Here is an 18,246-nt window from a genome sequence, read left to right as displayed (position 1 = left end):
AAATAGTTGAAATGAGGACAGAAAAGAAAAAGAATTGACAAGTCTCAGTGCTGCCTGCTGGTGGGAGGCCAGACCAAGCTCCCTTCAGACTCCAAGATTCAATTTAATTGACTTAAATTCAACATATTTTTTTCTGGAGCCTCCCACATGCCCACTGGAGAGACACTGCCATGGTGACAAGGACCTGGGCTATCTCGTGCGTCTCTCTCTAACACCTGGCATGGAGTTAGGTGCTAGGAACTGTGTGCCACTTGCATGAGGTCCGGGGTCTGACCCTGTGAGGGATTTGCAGAGGAGCTGGGTCCGCCCTGGCCCTTGTGGAGGGTACTGCAAAGGGTCTGGATGTTCAGAACAGGCGGAAGGACCCAGACCCAGTGTTCTGGAATCTTCCAGGCCATGAGGAGCAGGCGGAGCAGGAGAAACAGCACACGGGGAGGTGCCACCTGAAATGGTCTCAGAGGTGGGTGGGGTTCACACATGTGGACGTGGGGAGGTGAGGACCGTGTTCCTTCCAGGAGAGGGTGCAGTGTGAGCAAAGGCTCAGCAGTGAGAGCGTGAGAGGCCAGGCTGGAAAGCTGGTTTGGGCTCAGGTGGCTGAGGCCTTGAAAGCCAGGGTGAAGAGTGGCTAATTCATGAGATAACAGGGAGCCCTGGAAGGTCCGTGACCTGGGCGTGGGAGCTGAGACTGAGAGTTACTGTGCTTTCAGGAGATCAGTCTGGCCGTGCTTTTGGGAGTTGCTGTTACAACCTCCCGGGCAGGATGTGATGAGGTGATGAGGGTTCCTTCTGGAGATGGAAGTGAGAATGAAGAGGCCTGGCAGAGGAGACACAGCTCATGAAGGCGGAGCGCAGGACTGGCTGTGGGGTGAGGGGGCGGGAGGGATGAGTGAGGATCAGGGGCTCAGAGAGGGGCTGGGGTGCTGGAAAAGGAGTGGCTGCCGTAACACATTGCCACAGTCTTGGCTTAAAAACAGCAGAAATGTATTCTGTCACAGCTTTGGAGGTCAGAAGTCTGAAATCAAGTTGTCAAGGTTATGCTCCCTCTGAAGGCTTTAGGGGAGGATCCTTCTTGCCTCTTCCAGCTTCTGGTGGCTTCTGGCACTCCTTGGCTTGTGGCTGCATCACTCCAATCTGCCTTCATCTGTGAAGGCCATGTGAATGGTCTTTCCTTACAGGTGTCTCTGTGTCCTTTCCTCTTCTTAGAAGGACACCAGTCATTGAATTTAGGGCCCACCCTAAATTCAAGAGGATTTCATCTGGAGATTCTTAATAACATTTGCAAAGACCCTATCTCCAAATAAGGTTGCATCTGAGGTTCTTGGTGAATGTAAATTTGGGGGTATTTACACACACAGGCACAGATATGGGGGTGGTGGACAAGCCCCATTTGTCATTGCGCACAGGACATTACTCTTTCTTCAGTCTCCTCTTCTGTCTTGCAGGCCTCTTAACTGTGGAGATAGGGGGGCACGGCGGGCCTCCCGACCAGGGTTGCACTAGCTGTGGGGCTTTCAGAATGCAGAGGGTACGTGAGGCTACAGCTGTGCTGTCCCTGCCTAGTTACCTGTTTGCTGGCCTGTGTTTCAGAGTGGAGGCAACAGGAAGGGAGCTTAAAACTGGGAATGGTAGTTGGGCTGCAGACTTGGAGGAGGTCTAAGTTTGGGAGAAGGCAGATCATCTATGGACAGAGTTTCTGGGGCAACCCATGTGTGCCAGGCTGGGAAGCACGGAGGCTCTGTAAGTCTCTACTACGAGGCTAGTGGCCAGGCCCCCAAAGGCTCCAGACTGGGACTCAGATGAGGGCAGGTGGGGTAGGACTTGGGGGTGGAGTGGGCAGCCACAGGGTGACTGCCACATTGGAAAGAAGACTCAGTGTGGACAGGGATACTGATTTTTAAAGAAAAGATGGAAATTTGGATTTTTATGTGAAATCTCTGTGAACCAGAAATGTGGCCCTAAGGACACCAATTTGTAAACTGTCACTTTCTGTCAAGTGCGGTCCCCAGACCAGCAGCGTCAGTTTTACTTCGGGACTTGTTGGAAACGCAGATTCTCTGCCGCCCCCCGCCACTACCTCATACCTGCTCAATCAGATACCCTGGGTGGACCTTTACCAGCTTCTACAGGAGACCCAGATGCCTGCTCCCGGTTCCCTGCTCGACGTGAGCCCCAAAGTGCTGAGTAACACGTCCTCGCTGTGGTTCACAGCGCTTGCATTCACACACCGGCTGCTGCGTTGTCTGGTCAAGACAGTGAGTGAGGGGCATCCCTGGTGGCGCAGTGGTTAAGAATCCACCTGCCAATTCAGGGGACACAGGTTTGAGCCCTGGTCCCAGAAGATCCCACATGCCACGGAGGAACTAAGCCCGTGCGCCACGACTGCTGAGCCTGCGCTCTAGAGTCCGCGAGCCACAACTACTGAGCCCACGTGCCGCAACTACTGAAGCCCGCATGCTCTAGGGCCTGCGTGCCGCAACTACTGAGCCCATGTGCTGCAGCTCCTGAAGCCCACGCACCTAGAGCCTATGCTCTGCAACAAGAGAAGCCACTGCAATGAGAAGCCCGCGCACCGCAATGAAGAGTAGCCCCCGCTCGCTGCAACTAGAGAAAGCCCGCACACAGCAATGAAGACCCAAAGCAGCCAAAAACAAAAAACAAAAAAAACAATGAGTGAATTGGACAGATGGTGCTAGAGACAGGGGTTGGTGCTAGAGACAGGGGTTGGTGGCTGGCGTAGGCAGGGGAGCCTCTGGGGAGGGAAGGAGTTTTGGTGAGACCTTGGAAGGGGTCTGCCGTGTGAGAGGATATCCAGGGCAGGGGCAATGTGTGAGCCTAAATGCTGAGGCAGGAATGATCCTGACGAGCAGGGGTGCCAAGCTGAGAGTGTTAATGATGTAGAGACAAGGGAGAAAGCAAGCAGAAACACTGGTTATCTGTTCCATTGTCCAAATATTGGTTTGAGAATATGGGAAGAGAGAGACAGAGGAAGTGCAAGATGGATTGCAAGTTTCCAAAAATGTGGTGTCAGACTTCTCTGAGGGGAAGGGCTGGTGGGCTGCAGACCATAAGGGGCATGGGCTTGAGTAAGCCGGAGCTTCTGGCCCAGCAGGGGCACAGGCATGGCAGCAGCACTGAGAAGGGGGTGGGAAAGTGAGTGTCTGCAGGCTCAGGCCGGTGAGGGTTTAAGAACAAAAGTCTCCCTAAGTGCCAGGGAAGTGAGTGCAGAAAGTCCAGTCAGTAATTGCTGCTCACAACCAGGGGCAAATCAAAGAGGTGACTCAGCCTGCCTGGCTATTTGGGGGGAAAAAAGGAAGAAAGAGAGAGAGAGAGAGAGAGAGAGAGAGAAGGAGGAGGACGGAAGGGAGGAAGGAAGGAAGAGGGAGAAAAGGAAAAAATATTACTGCTTTTGACTATAACAATAATAGATACTAATTACAGAATGTAAAATATATCCTAAAAAATATAAAGAAGAACATAAAAATCTCCCATAGAGATTTGGTGCATTTCTTTCCATTGCATTTTCTATGCACACACATATACATAATTAACAAAATTCAAGTCATGCTTTATACCCAGATACAGTGTGTTGAATCATGCTTTTTAAAACTTTGCTAAGCATATCAAAAGTATTTTTCTTATCACATAAGCATATCGTAAGTATTCTTTGGCAATGTGATTTTTATTGGCTACATTCGTTATTATTGAACATCTAGGCCACTTACAGATGTTCACTATTACAAAATAATACTGCAAAGGAAGTCTTTGTCCGCAAATCTTTCGGTTATGTCTCTCTTTTCTTTTCCTTCACATTTATTCCTAGAAATGAGTTTAATGGGTCAAAGGGTGTGGACAATTTTAAAGCTAAGTGGGTCGAAGTGTGTGGGCATTATTAAGTCCATTAATAACAAAAATTGCCAAATTACTTTCCAGGATGAGAGCATCTGCCTCACTATTTTGACAGCAGCAAGTGTTATTAAAATAAAATAAAACAACAGCAACAACAACAAAAAAGACTTTCCGTTTGGTAGGTGAAACATGTATCGATTGTTTTGACGTGAATTTATTAGGTTGAGTTTCAGATACGTCTCTTGCCCATCTATATTTTGTTCTTTCTGCTCCCATCAACTTAACCCTTGTTCATGTTTGTTGCACATTCTCTCAGATAATTTTTGTAAATCTGTTCAGTTACACAGAAATCACACTGTTTTTAAAGTCACAGTGACCTGCAGTGGTGAAGGCTGGTAATGTTTGGATCGTTTGTTAGCGGGGAAGGGAAACAGCCTGAGTGAGGTTCGCTCAGCATCCCGGAAAGACCAGACTGGAAGGGCTCCTGCAAACCTGCTGGTACCTCTAATTAAGAGGCATGTCAAAGTCAGATAGAGCAGGGAGGACAATGGAGTGGGTCACCCAAGAGTCATTTGTAGAGTTGGAACTAGAATCCACAGCTCCAGAGTCTCTGGATGGAAAATGCAGTGAAAGGCTTTGAAAACTCGTAGGCTCTAGATGAGGGGCAGGGGTTGCCATGGAAAGGAGGCTGTGCCTGGGCTTTGCCAGCCTGGGGCGGGAGGTGGCTGGGCTGGACGGTTCATGCTTGCCTGCATTGCTGTCCTGCAGCCCGGACCCCAGGGAGAGTATTCCTGGCGCTGGGAAGGCCTCCTTGGGACCCTGCGCCCCCCACCCCGACCCTTCCGAGAGGACTTGTGACTAGGAAAAGGGAGGTCGTGTGTACAGCTCTGTGTACCCGGGTAGTGTGGGAGCCACGCAGGTGGCTCACGTGTTCTTGTTGTGTGCGGTCCACAGATCTCGGGATCCTCCTGGGCATGGCCTTGGGGAACGAGGGTTTGGAGGTTTGGCCCTTAACCCGGAGCGAGGAGTGTGCCATCACTGGCTTTCTGCGGGACAAGCTGCAGTACCGGAACCGCCTTCAGTACATGGTAACCACGTGGGCACTCGTTGTGTCCCTCTTCCAAAGCCCTGTGGCTCATAGGACGTAAGGACCTGGAAATTCAGTCCCTCTCCTTGGACTTGTGTCAGGCCTGTGCCTGTCATGGCTCCCTTCTCCCTCACACACACCCATGTGCCTGGTCTGCACTTCCTGTCCCCGCTCCTGCCATCCATCCCCGGGGCCTCCAACCCTCCTATCTGATCTGACCTTTGATCCCACCTCCACGTGGCACTCACCCAGTGACTCAGGAATGGATTCCAGGAAACCTTGGGAGAACCCCAGACACTATTTAGCAGGGGAGATAAGGACCTATAAATTAGAATGTTTGATTCTTTTTATAAGGTAGACCACATGGCATGTGGCTCTGTAGGTCTTTTTTTTCTTTTTTGACAGCTTTTTTGAGATATAATTCACATACCACACACCTCACCTGTTCAAGTGTACATTTCTATGGCTTTTAGTGTATTCGCAAAGTCATGAAACCATCACCATGATAAGTTTTGGAGCAATCTTTTAAAGTCATTTTCCTCACCCCTCCTAAAGGATATGATTCTCTAGGAGTAGTAAGCCTCTCATCCTACATTGTGGCCCAAGACTTATGCCTTAACATGTTTTGTTTTGTTTCTCCTTCCCTGTGTCCCAGAGGAAAGAGCTGTCTTTATCCCAACTGGGAGCCAAGCACATGTTTTCTGTAGAGGACCACCACCGCTGCCATCAAGGGCTGGTCCTGGGTCCTCTCCTCCTGCATCAAATTCTTCTCCGAGGTTGGGGGAGTCTGAGCCATTTCTTACTCTGATCTCATCCTTTGTTCTTGTATCTCCCCAGAAACACTACTTCCCCATCAACTACAGGGTCAGTGTGCCGTATGAGGGGGTACTCCGAGTGGCCAACGTCACCAGGCTGGTGAGGATCCTCCCTCTGGAATGGGGAGGCCCCTGCCTCCTGGGACATCCTGTGGGCCCTGCCTGCAGGCACATTGGTCTGGGCAGATACTGTTGCCAGGGGTCTTTCCTGACCCCTCAAGCAAGCCTGCCCTTGGCTCAGGCCCCACGTGCCCCTCCCACCCCATCCACACTGGATGCCCGTGGTCTGCCCCCTGTGCAGGGCAAATCTGGGGGGTGGTCAGAGCTGTGGGGGGCAGGCCCAGAGGCTCCTGTCTGGGGTTTCCGTAATTTCTCCTGTCCCTGCAGCAGAGGGCCCGGGTGAGCCAACAGGAGCTGCGGTATCTGTGGGTCTTGGTGAGTCTCAGTGCTACTGAGTGGGTGCAGGAGGTGCTGCTCGAGGGCCATCCATCCTGGAAGTACCTGGAGGAGGTACACACGCTGCTGCTGGATGTCAAACAAGACCTCCCGGTGAGCCGTGCGGAGGTGCAGGTGGCCAGGGCGGGTGCGTGTGCGTGTGTGTGTGGGGCGGGGAGGGTGGCCAGAAACTATCAAGGGAGAAGGTAAAGGCATGGAAAGTTCTGGCATGTCCTGGAGAGTATGGGAGAAATGGGGGGGGCAGGGGGGTGACGGGGCTTGGGGGGCAAGAGATCCGTGCGGAGGTGCAGGTGGCCAGGGCGGGTGCGTGTGCGTGTGTGTGTGGGGCGGGGAGGGTGGCCAGAAACTATCAAGGGAGAAGGTAAAGGCATGGAAAGTTCTGGCATGTCCTGGAGAGTATGGGAGAAATGGGGGGGGCAGGGGGGTGACTGGGCTTGGGGGGCAAGAGATGCGCCTAAGACCCTGTTCTTATGCTCTGCAGCCCTGGGCGAGTCATTGATCCCTCTCACTTTATTTCCACATCTAAGAAAAGAGGGAAAGGGGGAGGGATAAATGGGTGGAGCACAGGGGGGTTGAGGGCGATGAAACTCTTCTGTGTGATGCTGTAACGGTGGGCATAATTGCATTTGTCAAAGCCCATTGAATGTACAACAGAAAGAGTGAACCCTAACGTAAACGGACCTTAATTAGTAATAATAATAGAGGTTTCCCATCGCTGTCTGTTCAGCAGTGTTGATCAGAGGCCTGGGGGATACGTCTTCCAGAAAGCCTAGAGAGTAAGGTGACGGGGTTGGTGTGTATCCTCGCAGGCCATGTGTGTGCCATGGGACCCCTCCCCACACCCCCGCCTTGCCCTACTGCCCACCTCCAGCCCTCCTTAGGACCCTGGTACACAACTGCCCCGGGGCCCCACCTGCTGCCCAGCAAGAACAACCAACAGAAAGCCAACTGTGAGCTTCTGCTGACACCAGGGCTCGGGGCCAGCACCTGCTTTTGCAGCTGCCGAGAACTTTGTGGAGGCTCTCCATTCTGGCGGGGACCGGAAGACCCAGCCATTTCCTTGGTGGCTTTCTTGTGCCTGTGGGCAGGGTGGGTTGGAGCTGACCTGGGGAACGGACTGTGTTCCATCCTCAATTTTCCTTGGGAGTGTCTCTGGCTCTGTGAGCTCTGGGGAGCTGGGAAGGAGATTGTGGGTAGGCTGAGGCCCTGCCCACCTGGGCTCTTCAGATTGAACCAGCTTTTTTTTTTTTAAAGATTTTTTTTTTTTTGATGTGGACCATTTTCAAAGTCTTTATTGAATTTGTTACAATATTGCTTCTGTTTTATGTTTTTGTTTTTGACCATGAGGCATGTGGGATCTTAGCTCCCCAACCAGGGATCGAACCCGCACCAACTGCATTGGAAGGCGAAGTCTTAACCACTGGACCACCAGGGAAGTCCCTGAACCAACTTTTAACCTCTTCTTTCTCACAATGTTATTGGTTGATGGCCCGTTCCATATGTGCCCAACGTCTGTGGGGCAGTGGGTCCTCCCTCTAGGGAGAGGGCCAAGGGCATGGGTCCCTTTGCCCTCCTGCCTCCCTCACTTCTCTCTCTAAGCCTTTGTATATTAGTTTTTTGGGGACTGCCATCACAAATTACTACCAACTGGTGGCTTAAAACAACAGAAATTATTCTGTCGCAGTTCTGGAGACCAGAAGTCTGAAATCAAGGTGTCAGCAGGGCCGTGCTCCCTCCACAGGCTCCAGAGAAGGATCTTTCCCACCTCTTCCAGCATCACTCCACCCTCTGCCTCTGTCTTCACATGGCCTTTCCCTCTGTGTCCCAGAGGAGGACCTGTGTCCTTTCTCTTACAAGGACAATAGTCATTGGATTTAGGGCCCACCATAAATCCAGACTGATCTCATCTGGAGATCCCTGACTTAATTACATCTGCATAGACCCCATTTCCAAACAGGTCACATTCGCAGGTACTAGGGATTAGGCCTTGGACAGAGCTTTTTTAGGGGGTTGTGGGGCAGGGGGACACACAATTCAACCTAGAACACTTCACTTTTAGGAAGGTCCTTCCCCAGCTCACGTACCACGTTTCCTCCTGCTCCATGTCTTTTTTTTTTAAAAAAAAAGTATTATTTATTTATTTATTTATTTATACATTTATTTATTTATTTATTTTTATGTTTGGCTGCATTGGGTCTTCGTTGCTGCGCGCGGGCTTTCTCTAGTTACGGCGAGTGCGGGCTGCTCTTCGTTGCAGGGCGTGGGCTTCTCAGCGGTGGCTTGTCTTTGTTGCAGAGCACGGGCTCTAGGCGCGCGGGCTTCAGTAGTTGTGGCATGCAGGGGCTCAGTAGTCGTGGCACACGGGCTTAGTTGCTCCGCGGCATGTGAGATCTTCCCGGACCAGGGCTCGAACCTGCGTCCCCTGCACTGGCAGGCGGATTCTTAACCACTGCACCACCAGGGAAGTCCCGTGCTCCGTGTCTTCTACGACACTTCTGGCCCCTGCTCTGTCCCTCGCATGGTGCCTGGTGCTCCCCACACTAGGTTCCTTTTGTTAAGTGTTGTGGAGAGGAACCCCCGAGCTTGGAGCTGGAGACCCAGCCCTGTCAGTGTGCCTAGTGTGCCTCACGATATGACCAACCCTCCTGAGGGTCCTGTCTCTTCTTCATGGGAGTTGGTGTGGGTCTTTGCATCCTGAAGGACAGTGTCCCTGGGATAGGGACTCCTCATGTGGTGGTGGCCGGGCCTGGGCTAGAACAGCAAGAGTGCCCCCACCTCCTCTCTGTCTGGCCTGCCCCTAGGAGAGGAAAAGAGAAGCTACTGTGTGTTGTGCTTGAGTGAGGGACATCGAGGGAGCCCCTCCCAGGAAAAATGGCACCTGCAGGAAGGAGAGAAATTGCTCTCAGGCGTCCTGGTCACAGAGATCTCTTGTCCTCCTTCCAGGCAGGACAGCCACCCCCCCCCCGCCCCCCAGAGCTCTCCTGGGATCTCTTCACAGGCTGGGGGTGGCACCTGTGGTCCTAAAGTTTTCCTCCCTTTCAGGGTGTGGAGGTCAGCCCCCAGGTGGAAGCAGTGTTTTCCCTCCTGAGTGCCCCAGGAAGCCTGAAGCTGGTGCGGCCCAAAGCTCTGCTGGACAACTGCTTGCGGGTCATGGAACTGTTGTACTGCTCTTGCTGTAAGGAGCTCTGAGGGGCCGGGCTGGGACGCTGGGTGTCTGAGCCCAGGTCACGGAGCAGAGCTGGGACCCTCCTCGGCTTGCCCTCTGCTTCCCAGGGCTACAGGCCGTTTCTGGAAGCTGAGATGGGCCCTGGGTACAGGGAGGACAGTGTGGCTTGGTCTGGGGATGAGCGGGGTGTTGACCACTCCTGCAGTCTTATTTGTGTCTGTGTGTGTGTGTCGCCTGCAGGTAAACAGAGCTCTGTCCTAAACTGGCAGAATTGTGAGGTGCCAAGGCCTCAGCCTCACAGCCCGGAGCCCTCGTCACAGTGTGTGGCTGCCCAGCTGTACCCCCTGCGCCAGCAGCCCCCCGCCTCCCTGCCCCACCCCCCGGCATCCACGGCTGGAGCCCCGGCTCAGTGAAGCTGCTGAGGGCACAGGGCGAAGGCCTCCTGCCCTGAGTAGCCTGCATGGTAACTGGGTGGGGCAGCTGGAGGAGCTCCTGCAGGAGATGGACTGGGCCTGAGGCTTCTCTGGGTGGTGGTGGGGAGCCCCTCTTGGGAGAGGAGACCCTAGAGGGGTATTTCTCCTTTGAGGGGGACTCAGTGCCTGAGAAGGGTTCAGCTTCCCGCCTTCCATACCTCCCATGGTCTCACCTGGAGCAGTGGGCGCTGGGGGGCACCTGAAGGTCAATGAAGACAGAGCCTACGGCCCCTTCTGGCACTGCCCGGGCTGCCCCCTTCCCTGAGGGCAGGGCTGACGTCTCCTAAGCCCAAAGAGGTGAGAGCTGTACCAGGTGGGCATGGGGGAAGGGACACGACTCAGCAAGGCCAGGGAGAGGGCAGCAAAGCTGGGGAGAGGGCATAGCCAAATGCCACATCTTGCCACAGTCCCCTTTATTTTTTCTATTAAACACCTGCTTTGTTTTGGTTTGTTTTGGTTTGCTTTGCATCTGCGAGGGTGAACCTGGAGAAGGCCGCTTTTCCCTCCTGCCAGGTGCAGGAGGCAGGAGGAGGGGCGTGGGCTGGTCTGGCCCTGGGGCCTCGGTCTGAGGATTCAGATGTGGAGTGGTCAGGGCCTTAGCCAGGGCGCTGGAATGGTAGATGTTTGCGGGACGGAGTTCCTTCCAGCCCTGCCCCAGCCCCTGAAGCGTTAGCCAGCCTGACTGCGGGGGAGGGGCGGGGGGGGTGCTTATCTCCTACAGTGCGTCCTGGCCACTGCCCTCTCCCCCTCCATCTGGCAGCCCCAAGACCGCCCCCAGCAGGGACAGAGCTGAGGCATTCAAAGGCACGGGTCCTGGCACGAGACCTGGCGACTCCTGCACACCCCCCACCCCCCTATCACGGAACCCTGCAGGGAGCCCCGCCCCCAGCGGGGATCTGGGATGGGCAAGGGCTGGGGTGCCGGGGCGGTGGAGGAAGCCAGGCGGAGGCAGGGGTGTTAATTACAGTACAACTTTATTAATACTGGAATCTTCACAGTGCATTTGTTACTTGTAGCAGTGACTATTTAAATCAAGGAGAGGGTGGGTTGCAGGGGGGTGGCGGCAGCCCCAAGACCGCCCCCAGCAGGGACAGAGCTGAGGCATTCAAAGGCACGGGTCCTGGCACGAGACCTGGCGACTCCTGCACACCCCCCACCCCCCTATCACGGAACCCTGCAGGGAGCCCCGCCCCCAGCGGGGATCTGGGATGGGCAAGGGCTGGGGTGCCGGGGCGGTGGAGGAAGCCAGGCGGAGGCAGGGGTGTTAATTACAGTACAACTTTATTAATACTGGAATCTTCACAGTGCATTTGTTACTTGTAGCAGTGACTATTTAAATCAAGGAGAGGGTGGGTTGCAGGGGGGGGGCGGGGGGGGGGGAGGAGAGGATCATTTATCCAAAAACGGACAGAAAGAAAAGAAACAAAATGGTTCAGATGGGATGGGGGTGGTGAGGGGGTGGTGGAGGGAAGAAAAAGTGAGTAGGAACCAGGAGGGGGGGGGCCTGGGGTGGGGAAATAAATTAAAAAAAAGGAACAAGTTAACAGCACCAGAAAAGTTACTTCAGTCAAAAGACACTTTTTGAAAAGAATATTTCTCTGTACAAAAAGAAAAATGAAACAAAGGTAAAGAAGTCCCCCAAACCAAAGTTTGTGATGCGGGATGGCTGGCTCGGATCCCAAAGGGGTGGGCCTGCAAGGTGGTCGGTCACTAAATGGACGCGAGGCGATCAAAGGGATGGAGGAGTTATGTACAGCCCTGGGGTGGGGGGGCTTGGAGGGGAAGGGCGCCACTGGAGTATGGGTGGGTGGGGGGCAGCTGTGCCACACCCACCCCCCCCCCCGGTCTCCGGGCCCCCCCCGCTCTCCCCCCACCCCACTGCCCCTTACCCTGCTCACATCACATAACCTGCATCTTAAATCAGCCCACCTGGGCAAACCCTGTGGCGAGGGGCAGTGTAAGCCCCGCCCCAAGCCTTCAAATACAGGCCACCTGCTCTCCCGGCCCCTTCCTCGCCCGGCCCTCCTCCAGGTGTGGTGCGCTCAGCAAGTCTCCTTTCTCCGACCTAGCGACTTACAGGTACCGTTCTCCACCCGCCTTCGGGGACCCCGCGGGGCTCCATCCTCTCAGGGGCATCCTTGGTTCCCCACACCCGCCTGGCTGCCGTGCCTGGACCCCAGTTTCCAGCACAAGAACTACCAGGAGCCCGGGCTCCATCCAGACCAGGAAAAGCCAGCTCTCCTGACCCTGGGAGGGGCCCCTGCCCCGTGACCCTGCCGCCCTGGCCGCCCTCGGCCGGGGCCGCAGGAAGTCCTCCGCTCGCCCTTGGCACACCTGCTTTTACCTGCTCGGAGCTGGCGCGCAACATGGTGCGGGGGCACTCGCCACCTCGCTCCCCGCCGCCCGGACCATCCTGGGAGGGCGGCTCCTCTGACAAGAGTCAGAGCTAATCTCCCCCGACTGCCCCCCCCCCACCCCTTGGTCCGCAGCAGACTGGCAGGAGGCCCAGCCCCCAGCCCTTTCCAACCTCACTGCGGCTTTGCTCCGGACGCTGGAGAGAAGAGCTGCTCTCTGGCCTCCGGAGCCATTAGGCCCTCCTCCTGCCACAGGCCCAACGGCCAGTGTGGGCCCCCCCCATCCCTCAGGCACTCTTGGACACACCCTGTACCGTCTACCCTGTCCCCACAAGCAGTCCTTGTCCGGTCAGCTCATTTTATTATGTGTTCATAAAAGAACCCCCTCCCGTCCGCCCCCCACCCCCACCCCCAGCTCCAGCCCCCATCCCCAGAGGTGGCTGAAACCCTCACCAGGGTTGGTCACCACGTGCCCAGATGGCGACGGCATACGAAAGCAGCTCCTGGGGGACTGGCCAGGTGACCCCTAGCCTCTGGACTCCTTTCCCGCTGCCCAGCCCCACCCTGCCTCCAACCCCAACCACCCCTGGGGGGAGGGGATGCTGCTTCAGGGTCCCCAGCCTCCTCCAAGCAGGTCCCCTGCATGTCTTCCCCAAGAGGCTTGACTTGGGCCCGGCCCCCCTTCCCCGACGGCGGCGGCGACGGCGTCTGGGCTCCCAGCTGCAACCCCCCACCCCGCCCCCAACAGCCAGCCATCCCGTAGAGCTTTCTCAGCAAACCAGATACCTTAGCCGGTTGGGCCCCTGGCCCTTGCACAGCTGCTCCCCGTCGGCCCTGCTCCCCGACGGAGAGGAGCCTGGAGAGGCAAGAGAGATGAGCCGAAGGAGGAGGGAGGAGGAGGGCTCAGTCAGGGCGGGATGGGCTAGCATTCCGGAAGAGCCCGAGGCCACCGTCCCTCGGGAGATGGCGAGAAGCCGGGCCAGGCTAGCTAAGCGGTGGCACTGCGGGCCCAGCCAGGCCGGTGGGACCGGGAGAGGCCGGCCCGGCCCCGCTGCTGTGGGCGGTGAGCGTGGCTCTGGGGCTCACCCACACCAGGAAAAGGCAGGGCCCGAAAGGAGGAAGAGGAGGGACAGAGTGGGCAAGCAAAGGTTGAAACAGGCTCCAAATCCAAGTTCCAGGCCCGCAGGCTCCGTCCTGGCGAGGTTTGTTAAGTCATTTCCTGTTTAAACCTTGAAATCCAAGATGGGTGTCTCTTTCCAATAAAGTAGCTTTGCCTCGTATGACTTTATAAAAAAAAAAAAAAAAAAAAAAGCTTGCCTGGCTCCACTCTCTCCTGTGCCTTTGCTCTGAGTGGCCGCTGCCCACCGACCAGGCCACCTGCCTCGCCCGGGCCAGAGGGTGGGATCACAAGATGCGGGGCGCCGACCTGTCATTGGTGACGGTCCTGCGGAGCCGCACCCCGCGCCGGATGGCCACCAGCATGTCTTCAGCCGGGGGGTCGCTGGTGGCAGCAGGGGGCGGGGTGGGAGTCTCCTCCACGGGGGTGGCCGACAGGGCAGTGGGGAAGGGGAACTGGCCCTCGCCCAGGGCGTGGGCGCCTGCCACCAGCTCCCCGAGCTTCTCCACCAGGCTGTGCCGGTTGGCGGCCAGCTGCCGCTGCTGCTGCTCGTCGTCCTCGGCCGCCAGCCCGGCCCCCGGCCCCGGGTAGCTGGCGGCCTCGGGGGACGGGCTGCCCCAGGCTGTGTTGGGCAGGCTGAGCCTCTTCGGGGAGGCCCTGGCCAGGTCCGGGGCCAGGGGCGAGGCGGCCTCGTCGGTGTAGAAGACGCACTCCTCGCTGCCCGCCCGCGTGGGCCCCACGTAGCCGGGGGAGTCGGGCACCGTGGGCGTCTTCACGGGGACGATGGGCGGCCGGATGGGGATGGGGCCGGCGCTGGAGAGGGTGCGGCGCACGGCGGGCTTGGTGGAGGGCGTGCGGCGGATGGTGGCCACGCCAGGGGGTGCGCCCGAGGTGGTGGGCAGCCCAGCGGTGGGCAGCCCCGCAGTGGAGGCCGGGCGCTTGGTCTGGATCAGGCGGCGGTAGTTCTGGGCGATGTTGCTGTTGCGAGGGATGGTGGACGACTTGTCGAACTCGGGTGGGCCCTCCCCGTCTGCGTCCCCGTTCACTGAGTAGCAGTCGTAGTCGGAGCCTGGGGGACACGGGATGCGGTGGGCCTGGGGCCCTGGGGGCCTGTGAAGGCCCAGCCGCCTGCCCCGGCCCCGGGGCCTACCTTGGGAGGGGATGGTGTCCTCGGAGCAGGAGGGCGTGGTGGTCTGCGTGCTGTAGCCGCTCGAGTATTGCAGGGAGTCCCGGCTGCTCTTCTGGTGCTCCAGGCTCAGGCCGCGGGTCAGCACCATGGCCAGGTCACTGGCCGCGGGGGACACCTCCTCACCGTGCTGCGGGTGGTAAGACTGCAGGCTGAAGCCTTGCTCCCCGCTTCCCCCCTCAGCCCGGACTGCAGGCAGCCCCCAGCAGGCTGAGCGGTGTGAGCGGGCCCTGCGACCACTTGCCTCGCCTCCTGGAGCTGACCTGGGAGTGAAGGTGGGGCCCTGGCGGGGCTGCCCAGGGAGTTGCCGCTTACCTTGGCTGCGATGGTGGCAGGGGACATGCGGGGTCGCGGGACCTCCTCTCCACTGGGGCCCAGGGTGCCCCCGCTAGCCGGGCCTGGCTCTGTGTCTCGGAGGAGCTCCGCTCGGTCCTTCCTCCGCTGCAGGGTGGTGCCTGAGGGCTGCTCGTGGGGGCCGGCCTTGGCCCAGTCCTGCAGGGCATGGCCAAGGGGTCCCTCACTGTTGCTGAGGTTCAGGGTTTCCAGACCCACATGGGCCCTCGGGCTCACAGTCATGGCCAAGGACAGAGCACAGAGGGCGCTGTGACACCCCAGTCCTGCCAGGCCCAGGGGCAGGAGGAGGAGCCCCAGGAGGGAAAGATGTGAGCGTGTGGGGAGTGGCTGCAGGTGGTGCGCAGGAGGCCTGTCTCGCGGGGAGCAAGTGCTCTGTGCACGCCCCTCTGGTTGAACCTGGGCCCTCCCTGTGTCCCGCTGCAGGTGGGAAGCACTGACCGTGGTAGGCGAGCTGCACTCGCTGACGGACTGGCAGGTTTCTGAGGCCTCGGAGGACGCTGAGCTGGAGGACTTCTGCCACGCAGAGGCGAGCAGGCAGGAGGATGGGCGGGGAGGCAGGACGAGAGGAGGGAACAGATCTGGTCACAGCGCTGGCATGCAGCAGGGCCTGCTGACTCAGCATCCCCACCCCACGCCCTCCAGGGGCTCAGCGTACGCAGTGGACGGCAGCACCCAGGGCACACGCCATGGGCAATGACCTGCCCCCTAGCCCAGCCCGATAACCACACACTTTGAGGATTAACAAGAGGACTGGCTGCTGATGGCCTGGATGTGGTGGGCAGGGAAAGAGCGATACTAAAGAGGGCAGCGGGGTGCTGGCTTGAACTGCCGGGTTGATGTGTCACTGTTTTCTCAGAAGGGCAGGCCTGGGGAAGGAATGGAGTCCAGAGTTCCATCCTATACATGTTAAGCTGAGCTGCCTGTTAGGTATCTATGCCCAGATGCCATGCAGGCAATTGTATTTACAGTCTGGAGTTTAGGGAGAAGTCAGGTTTGGAACCACAAATCCGGCAGCCGTCGGACAGAATAAGGTCACCTCGGCAGTCAGGATAGTCAGGATGACGGTGGTTAGAGAAAAGGTTCAAGGATGTCAGGCTGACATTCAGCGCGTTGGAAGAAGAGGATGGCCCAGCGAAGAAGAGTGACAGGAGCTGCTGGTGGTGTGGAGGAGGACCACGAGCAGGTGATGTCACAGAATCAGGGGAAGAACCTGACGCGCAAAGGAGGGAGGGTCAGTTGTGCTCGGCTGCTGGGGGTCCGTGCAGATGAGGCGGAGGGGTGTCTGTGCAGACCTCCAGAACTATTTCACAGAATGGTGGGGCAGAAGCCCACCGAGGACAGGACCGAGGGTGCCCAGGAGGCTCCTGCTCTGGACAGTGGCAGGAACTAGGTGCCCTGGAGGCCCCCCAACTCAAAACAACAAAGAGGGGCTTCCCCGGTGGTCCAGTGGTTAAGTCTCCACACTCCCAATGTAGGGGGCCTGGGTTCGATCCCTGGTCAGGGAACTAGATCCCACATGCATGCTGCAACTAAGACCTGGCGCAGCCAAATAAATAAATACGTAAATAACAAAGGAACAACAACAACAAAGAATGAAGAAAAAAGCAAGGGCAGAAACAGGACCATGAGGGTCCCCACGGCAGAGGCTGGCTCCAGCACTGTGGTTGAGAGACTGGGCAAGTGGCAAGGTGGAGAGCTCACCCTGTTAATGACCCAAATTAAACCTGGAAGGGAACTAATCAGTAGCACCTCTCAAGACCCTGTACCAGCCAAGTAAGATTCTCTAAATCATCCTGGTTTAGACGCCCAGATCTTTTTAGTAGTTTATGATGAGCCAAGATGACTAAAATAAAAGGAACTAAACTCTATAGGCAAGGATTCGGAGGAAATAATAAACACGTTTAGAATTTTACCAATATAATTGTTAAGACAAAAATAAAAAATAAAAGGACAAAAGTATTTGGAAAACTCAACGGAAAAATCCAACACCCATTCATGGAAAACAAGACACTTAGACTAGCAATAGAAAGGAACTTCCTTAATCTGATAGAGTTATCTACAAAAATATCAATACTTTTCTTTCTGAGGTTGGAAAAAGATAAGGATGCCCACTATCACCATTTCTATTTAGCACTGAAAGTTCTAGCAGTGCAATAAAGCATGAAAAAGAAGTAAAAAGCAAAAGGATTGGAAAAGAAGAAAATGGTTGTTTGTAAAAGACATGACTGTGTATGTATTATAGAATATTCAAAAGAACTAATATGTGTTTTTAGCGAGGTTATTGGATACAAGATCAACATAGAAAAAAAATCAAATTGCTAAATATCAGCAGCTAAAAAACCAGTAAAAGACTGAAAAAGCTGAAATAATTTAAAATAGCATCAATAAACATCAAATACCCAGGGCAAAAAATCCAGCAGTAGATGTGCAAGATCCTCACATGAAAACTGCAAAATATTATTGAGAGAAGGTAAAGCCATAATAAATGGAGAGACATATGTAATCCCAGTCAGAATCCCAGGGGTTGTTTTTTGTTTTTTTTAAGTGAAAACTGACAAGCTGATATTAAAATTTATAAGGAAATGCAAAGGGCCAAAAATTGACAAGGTAATATTGAAGAATATCAAAGCTGCAGGACTTTTATTACCAGATATCAAGATTTTTTATAAAGCTATTAATAATTAAGATGGTGTGGTATTGGTACAAGAACAGACAAATCAACCAGTGGAATAGAAAACAAACTCCAGAAACAGCTATGCATTCACAGACACACGTTTTATGACAAAGGTAACACACTACAGTGCAGTGGAGGAAAAGATGGTATTTTCAAAAAATTGTCAATTAGATATTCATATGGAAAAAATGACCTCTACCTCACCACACACACACACACACACACACACACACACACACACACACACAATCAATTCCAGATGAGCTGCAGATCTAAATGAAGAAAAGGTAAAACAAAAAGGCTTTTTCGGGAGGAAAACATCTTTGTGACCTTGGAGTACACAAAAATACCTCAAACAGGACAGAAAAAGCAATAACAATTGAAAAAAATGGATAAATTGGACACACATTAAAATTAAGAACTTTAGGTCATTAAAAGACCCCATTAAGGGAGTAAAACAGCAACCCACAGAATCAGAGATTATCAGATGAAAAGACTTGTATCCACAATATATAAGAAGTTCTACAAATCAACAAGAAAAAGACAACCTAGGAGAGAAAAACAAGCAAAAGATCTGAACAGGTCCTTCACAAAAAGAGGATATCCAAATGGCCTTTAAAAGTATGAAAAGGTGTTCAACCTCATTAGTCATCAGGGAAATACAAATTAAAAACACAGGGCACTATGATATAACACCTATCAGAATGGCTCAAATGAA

General features: G+C 55.0%; 2 protein-coding genes across 9 annotated transcripts in view; one reads left to right on the top strand and one right to left on the bottom strand.

The window, feature by feature from the left end:
• The window catches only part of IL34 (interleukin 34), a 62,986-nt gene extending 52,694 nt beyond the window's left edge, over positions 1-10,292 (top strand). For 6 of the 8 annotated variants that reach the window (XM_055079039.1, XM_007102552.3, XM_028477949.1 and 3 more), the window contains 5 exons: positions 4,801-4,934; positions 5,771-5,848; positions 6,136-6,297; positions 9,247-9,379; positions 9,611-10,292. In XM_055079039.1, the coding sequence (XP_054935014.1) occupies positions 4,801-4,934; positions 5,771-5,848; positions 6,136-6,297; positions 9,247-9,379; positions 9,611-9,783 (680 nt within the window). In that variant the 3' untranslated portion in view covers positions 9,784-10,292. Of the gene's footprint in view, positions 1-3,568; positions 4,025-4,800; positions 4,935-5,770; positions 5,849-6,135; positions 6,298-9,246; positions 9,380-9,610 lie in introns of those variants that run through there. The other 2 variants (XM_028477950.2, XM_055079040.1) reach the window with 2 other exon arrangements.
• Positions 10,293-11,710: 1,418 nt separating this feature from the next.
• On the bottom strand, positions 11,711-15,542 carry LOC112065226 (protein MTSS 2-like). The gene is made up of 5 exons (XM_028477540.2): positions 15,527-15,542; positions 15,293-15,432; positions 14,816-14,992; positions 14,465-14,630; positions 11,711-14,383 (listed from the first exon to the last, which is right to left on the bottom strand). Exons 1-5 carry the CDS (start codon positions 15,540-15,542, stop codon positions 13,602-13,604), a joined length of 1,281 nt encoding a protein of 426 aa, XP_028333341.2. The 3' UTR covers positions 11,711-13,601.
• Positions 15,543-18,246: the final 2,704 nt, after the last annotated feature.

This window comes from Physeter macrocephalus, chromosome 17 (assembly GCF_002837175.3).
Source record: "Physeter macrocephalus isolate SW-GA chromosome 17, ASM283717v5, whole genome shotgun sequence".
In the NCBI taxonomy this organism is placed as follows: domain Eukaryota; kingdom Metazoa; phylum Chordata; class Mammalia; order Artiodactyla; family Physeteridae; genus Physeter; species Physeter macrocephalus.
The sequence above is the reverse complement of the archived record's forward strand: the minus strand, read 5'-3'. Positions and strand labels throughout refer to the sequence as shown.

Coding starts and splice junctions, on each gene's coding strand:
- LOC112065226 (XM_028477540.2), bottom strand. Junction 14,993..15,292: donor AGTGCAGCTCGCCTACCACG/GTCAGTGCTTCC, acceptor CATGCCCTGCAG/GACTGGGCCAAGGCCGGCCC. Junction 14,631..14,815: donor CTGCCACCATCGCAGCCAAG/GTAAGCGGCAAC, acceptor TACCACCCGCAG/CACGGTGAGGAGGTGTCCCC.